The sequence below is a fragment of the Eimeria necatrix genome, genomic scaffold (genome assembly GCF_000499385.1).
Source record: "Eimeria necatrix Houghton genomic scaffold, Enh_scaff358, whole genome shotgun sequence".
In the NCBI taxonomy this organism is placed as follows: domain Eukaryota; phylum Apicomplexa; class Conoidasida; order Eucoccidiorida; family Eimeriidae; genus Eimeria; species Eimeria necatrix.
In genome coordinates, this window is record NW_013655353.1 from 27,749 (window position 1) to 34,018 (window position 6,270).

At 60.2% G+C, this 6,270-nt stretch overlaps 1 protein-coding gene across 1 annotated transcript; it reads right to left on the bottom strand.

The window, feature by feature from the left end:
- Nucleotides 1–325: 325 nt before the first annotated feature.
- ENH_00046750 (hypothetical protein, conserved) lies at nt 326–5,229 on the bottom strand (the record flags this gene model as incomplete). The annotated part of the gene is made up of 6 exons (XM_013585567.1): nt 326–667; nt 1,205–1,249; nt 1,460–2,688; nt 2,780–3,602; nt 4,836–4,979; nt 5,128–5,229. 6 exons carry the CDS (start codon nt 5,227–5,229, stop codon nt 326–328), a joined length of 2,685 nt encoding a protein of 894 aa, XP_013441021.1.
- Nucleotides 5,230–6,270: the final 1,041 nt, after the last annotated feature.

Sequence of the window (6,270 nt, forward strand, 5' to 3'; positions counted from 1 at the left end):
CCCCTTAGGGTTTTCTTGCTGCTGGGGGCCCCCCTACTCGGTTTTGTAGGGTCTAGGGGGCCCCCTGAACCCCTGGGGGCCCCCGAGCCCGTCAAATTCTTTTTATTTCTGAAGTCTTTAATTAGTTTTGTTTTCTCACTAAAGCAGCAAACAAGACTGAGACAGCAGCGCCCGACAGCTGCTGCATGCATGCGCTAAGTTGCTGCTGCAGCGGCGGCAGAGAGCAGCAGGCATGTTGCAGCAGCAGCAGCAGCAGCAGCAGCAGCAGCAGCAGCAGCAGATTTTGCCAGCGTTTCTGTAGGCGTTTGCAGCGTGGAATGGCAAGTCAAGAGGGTGGCTTGCTGCTGCTGTTGTTGCTGCTTTTGCTGCTGGTGCTGGTCTTGCTGCTGCTGCCGCCGCTATTAGCATTGTTGCTTCTGCTGTTGCTGCTGCTGCCTGCGCCGCTGTTGCTGTTGCTGCTGCTTCTGTGGGGCTGCTTCTGCTGCTTCTGGCGGTGGTAGTCCGCCAGCTGCTGCCGCAGCAGCTGGCCCCTTTGTTCTCTCCTTTTCTCCTTCAGCAGCAGCTCGCTGCAGTTTTGCTGCTCCCGCTGCAGCAGCACTTTCACCATTTCTATTTGCTCTTCAAGCCGGCGCTCGTGGAAGACCTGAATGGCCCGCTGGCGCTCCAGCTGAAGCAGCAGCAGCAGCAGCAGCAGCAGCAGCAGAGGTAGCAACAGCAACGGCAGCAGCAGCAACTGCAGCAGCAGCAACTGCAGCAGCAGCGCCAGAGATAGCAGCAGCAACAGCAGCAGCGACAACAACAGCAGTAGCTGCAGCAGTAGCTGCAGCAGAAGTAGCAGTGGCAGCAGCAACAATAGTAGCAGCAGCAGCAGCAGCAGCTGACACCCTGCACTGGAGCACTATTCATTTCGGCTAGCGGGCTAGCAGCCTGCTCCAGTCGGTCAGCTAGCTAGCGGCTAGCTAGCTGAGTATTTGGCTAGCTAGCCAGCCTAAAAGCTAGCTAGCGGCTGGCTAGCCAAGTATTTGGCTAGCTAGCCAGCCAAGCAGCTAGCTAGCCATCCTACTGGGCGGAGGACTCTGGCTCCCTACGGGCTGCGTGCAGAAGCCAGAACCCAAACGCTGCAGCAAACGCTGCAGCAGCAGCAGCAGAAGGAGCAACAGCAGCAGCAGCTGCTGCAGCAAAACACTGGACGCCGGCTGTTCACCTGCGCTGCTTGGGCGGCTTTGACTCGGTGCTGCTCCTCGAGTGTCTGCAGCAAAGAAAGCAGCAGCAGCAGCAACAGCAGCAGCAGCAGCAAGTGATCACTTGCAAGTTTGCTGCCACATCCTTTAGAGGCAGAGCCTCACAGGCGGCTGTTTCCGGTGCCACTGCTGCTGCTGGTGCTGCTGCTGCTGCTGCTGCTGTTGCTGCTGCTGCTGCTGCTGCTGCTGCTGGCAGCAGCAGCCAGGGTCTATCTTACTGCAACAGTGTTGCAGCCCGGCTGCGCGTGCTGCAGCAGCAGCAGCTGCTCCGGCAGCAGCGGCTGGATTTTGGGGGTGCTTTGAGCCAAAGGTGTAGTGAGGCAAATAGAGAAGGGGCCTTCCCCCCCTTTCCAGTTTTCTTTAATTGCTGCTTGCATGCGCTGCAGCAGAGTTGCTGCTGTTGCTGTTCCTTCCTCTGCTGCTGCTGCTGCTGCTGCTGCTGCTGCGGCTCCTGACGCGCGCAGCGCCCCTTCAGCGCCTTCTGCTGCTGCTGCGGCTGCTGGGTCTTCGCAGCTTGGCTGCGCTGCTGCAGCAGCAGCTGAGGTAGCTTCAGAGCTCCGCGACAAGCGTGCTGCTCCTTCCTCTTCTTGCTGCTGCAGCTCTTGCTGTTGCTGCTGCTGCTCTTGCTGCTGCTGCTGCCCTTGCTGCGGCTGTTGCTCTTGCTCCTGATGCGGCTCTTTGGGCATACCTTCACGGCCGTGCGTCGCCACCCCGCTCGCGCCCCCAGTCTTGCGCTGCTGCTGCTGCTGCTGCTGCTGCTGCTGCTGCTGCTGCTGCTCGCCAACCCACCTCTGCATGTGCTGCACAGTGGCCTCAGTTGTCCTGCAGGGCACACTGGGGCCCCCCAGAGGCCGCTGCAGCGGCTGCAGCAGCAGCTGCCTGCAGAGCAGCGAAGCATTGCCCCCGCGGAGTGGGGGGAGGCCCTTTGCTGCAGTTCGGGGGTTGCTGCTGCTGCTGCTGCTGGGTGCGCAGCAGGAAAGCAGGCCTTTGCTGCTGCTGCTGACAGTATTGCAGTTGTTGCTGCTGCTGCTGCTGGTCCGGTTGTCGCTGCTGTTGCCGTTGCTGTCGACAGTGCTCCGGTCGTTTTTCTTGCTGCTGTTGCCAGTGCTGCCGTTCTTGCTGCTGCTGCTGCTGCTGCTGCTGCTGCGCCGTGCACCAGCTGCAGCAGCTGCAGAAGCAGTTGCTTCTGGCGAGGCCAGCTGCGACGCCGCTTCTGTAGAATTTCCGTTGTCGACTGCGCCTGAGGTTGCTGCTGCTGTTGTTGCTGCTGTTGCTGTTGTTGCTGCTGTTGCTGCTGCCGGCTGCAGCTCGCGTACGCTCCACTGAACCTCTTGTGCTTCTGCTGCTGCTGCTGCTGTTGCTGCTGCTGAGGCTCTTCTCGAGGAAAACGGTTCGGAGTCTGAGGCTGCAGACAGCGGGAGCCGCAGCACCGGAGCAGCAGGTCGCCCTGTTTGCTGCAGCAGCACAAGCAGCAGCAGCAGCGGCAGCAGCAGCAGCAGCAGCAGCAGCAGCGACAGCAGCAGCAGGTAATCACGTACAGACACTAAGTGCAACAGAAGCTTGAGAAGCAAAGGAGTCTTCAGCAGCAGCAGGACTAGGGGCTTCCTCCAAGGAGTGTCGACGCCTTCCCCTGCCTCTGCGTTGCTGCTGCTGCTGCTGCCGCAGCAGCAGCTGCTGCTGCCTGTGCTGGTGGCTGTGTCTGTGGGGCGGCGGGTCTGGCGGGTGCAGCAGCAGCTGCCTCTTCCTGCGCTGCTGCTCCTTCTCCTCCCTGAGCCTCCGCAGCAGCAGCTGCTTGCGCTTTTGCTCCTGCTGCTGCTGCTGCAGCTGCCGCAGGGCGTCAGCTTTTGCTGCAGCAAGCATGCGGCGGTACCAGGGCCTGAAGTGTTCTGTCTTTCCCTCTTGCAGCATTTTAGAGAACGAGAGGCGCAGCAGCAGCAGCCGCAGCGCAGCAGCCTCCTCTTCGCTCATGCTGCTGCTGCTGCTGCTGCTGGGGCTGCTGCTGCTGCTGCTGCTGCTGCTAGTGCTGAGAAAGGAGGCCGCCGCTGGTGCCAAGTCAAGCCAAAGCCTCTCATTGCTTTTTAGAGGGAGGAGTGTCTGCTGCTGCTGCGGCTGTTCACCCGTGCCTTCCTGCAGCTGCTCCCGCTGCTCCAGGCCCTGCTGCTGCTGCTGCTGCTGCTGCTGGGCCTCCTCCTGTTGCTGCAGCAGCTGCAGCTGCTGCTCCGGCAGCGTGAGGGAGCAAAGACTGCAGCGGGTGTCCGGGCGAGGGCGAATTGCTGCAGCGCGCAGCAGCAAACCTCTCAAGAGGTCTTCTACAAAAGCAGTGGCTTCAGTTTCTTCGACTGCGCCCAACAGCTTGTCTGCCTACAGCAGCAGCAGCAGCAGCAGCAGCAGCAGCAGCAGCAACACCGAAACCAGCAGCAGCAGCACCAAACCAGCAGCAGCAGCAGCAACAGCAGCAGCAGTCGAGTAAGAATCAGGGACCTCGCAGCAAGAATAGCTGCCCCAGCTGCGGGGTTCTCCTGGGGAGAAGGATTCGCGGAGCTGCTTAAGCTTGTGGCTAGCTAGCTACACAGTTGGCTAGCTAGCTACTGGCTATCTAGCCAGCTAGCTAGCTAGCTAGTTTGCTAGCTAGTCGTGCTACAGGTGACTAACTAGCGAAGCAGCCAGCTAGACAGTCGCCACACAGCTAGCCAGCTAGTTAGCTAGCCAGTCGAGCTACGGCTAAGCAGCCAGCTAGCTAGCTGGCTAGCTAGCTAGCTGGCTAGCTAGCTAGCTGCAGCAGCCGCAGCTAGAAGGCTCGCCTTAAGGAATTCGCCCAAGGCGGAGGCCATTCGCTGGGCCCCAGGCCAAAGGGGGCTTGCTGAGGGGCCCCGGCAGGCTGCGCTTTCTTCTGGCGTGTCTGTCTCCTAAGCAGCAGCAGCAGCAGCAGCAGCAGCAGCAGCAGCAGCAACAGCAGCAGCAGCAGCAGAAACAGCAGCAGGGTTCATGGATCGCCAGCCGAGACCCTGCCAAGGTGGTTCTCTGCTTCTGTTTCGCGACCCTTAATGCCACTAATGTTGCCTACTGCTGCTGTTGCTGCTTAGTATGTCCTGCTGCTGCTGCTGCTGCTACAGCACGTGCTGCAGCAGCAGCAGCAGCAGCAGCAACAGCCCTTGGGAATGTGCTGGCTGCGGCGCTCACCATTGCCACTGCAGCGCAGCAGCAGCATCATCACTGCAGGCTCGCTTGGCTCGAGCTGGTTGGGCGGAGCAGTGTTGTTTGAAATAATTATTTTATTCTTTTCAATTTATTTTTTAATATTTTGTTTTCTTTCTCAATTTAATTTATTTCAAGTCCTAAGTCTAGCTGCTGAGGCCGAAGGCAAAGCCAGCGATGAAAGATGCAGCAGCTAAGATGGAACTTGCCCAGCGGCTTCCCAGAGCACTAAGTGAATTAAAAAGTCGGCACTACGTTGGCCTTGCTGCTGCTGCTGCTGCTGCTGCTGCTGCTGCTGCTGCTGCTGCTGCTGCTGCTAGCGAGCGCTGCGCCCGCCGCATAAAAAGCGCGGCTGAAATGAGCCAGGTGTACGTACACCGCAGCAGCAAATGTGCCTACCGTAGCCCTCAAAGCGATCCCACAACTGGCTTCGCTTTTGTTTGCTGTTGCTGCGGTGGCTGCTGCTCCCGCAGCTCCCGCTGCTGCTGCTGCTGCTGCTGGGCTGAGGTGACTCTGGGGCTGCTCGCTGGCTGGCTGCAGCCCCTTTTCACGCAATCATCTCACGAATTAGCCAGAAATGTGTTATTATTTTCTAAATTAAATGAAAATTCTATTTTTTTGCCGCCTATTTCATCCCTTTTGTTCATAAAGAGCTCAGTTAGCACTTGCTGCCACCCGGCGCGGGGCGTACGGTCGCCGGGACCGGTGAGGCTGCTGCTGCTGCTGCTGCTGCTGCTGCTGCTGCTGCTGCTGCTGCTCCTTCTAGTGTTGCCCTTGCTGTTCTTTTCTGCATTTTGCACGCATTTAGGCCCTCAACAATAGCTTTGCTGCTGTTTCTGCCGCTCTTGCTCCTGCTGTTGATGCTGCTGCACCGACTGCAGCGGGCGCCAGCTGCTGCTGCTGTTGCTGTTGCTGCTGCTGCCGCTGTTTCTGCTGCTGCCTACTTCTGCGTGGCTAGCTGGGCTTGTCGAGATGCGGCACTTGAGCAGCTGCAGGCTGGCCATACAGCCCAGGTTCACAGTGAAGTGTGGGGCTGCCTGCCGCCTCCCTGTAGAGCAGCAGCAGCAGCAGCAGCAGCAGCAACAGCAGCAACAGCAGCAGCTGCAAACAGCAGCAGCACCTGAGCTGATCTCGCTCGACTGCTGGTCGGGAGCAGGAACCACTCAGGGTAGCCTCTGTGCAACTCGCAACCCTAAACCCTAAACCCTAAACCCTAAACCCTAGAGTCGCGTAGATGAGGCGCCCGGGCAGCGGGCGCGAGGCGCTGTGGGCAGCAGCAGGTGCAGCAGCAGCTGCTGCTGCAGCAGCTAAAGTTGGACAAGGAAGTTTGCTGCTCGGGTCTTATAAATTGTGAGCAATAGCGACAAAGGAGAGTCTCCTGCGGGAGCAGCAGCAGGGCCTCCGCACTAAGGGGCCCCCGCCCTTCCTGTGTCTGGACTTAAAATTCGCACATATACCATGTCAAGTAGCTAGCCACAGCTAGCCACAGCTAGCCGCAGCTAGCCACAGCTAGCCACAGCTCGCTGCAGCGAGCTGCTGTGGGTCGCTGTGGCTGGCCAGCGGCAGCTAGTTGCAGCTGCTGCTGCAGCAGCAGCAGCAGCAGCAGCAGCAGCAGGCGCTGGCGTTGCTTTAGAGGGCGCCCAGGGCGGGCCAGGGCATCTGAGGTGTCTGTACCCCGCCGGCCTCCCCGAGGGCTTGAGGGGCCCCCTCCCGTTCCCCATCTTCTTCCCCGTCCTCCAGTGCCTCCCTGGGGGCCCCCCCAGGGGCCCCCCCGGGGCCCCCCCCGGGGGCCCCCCCGAGCGCGTCCTCGCCGCCCCCCAGGGCCCCTCCTCCC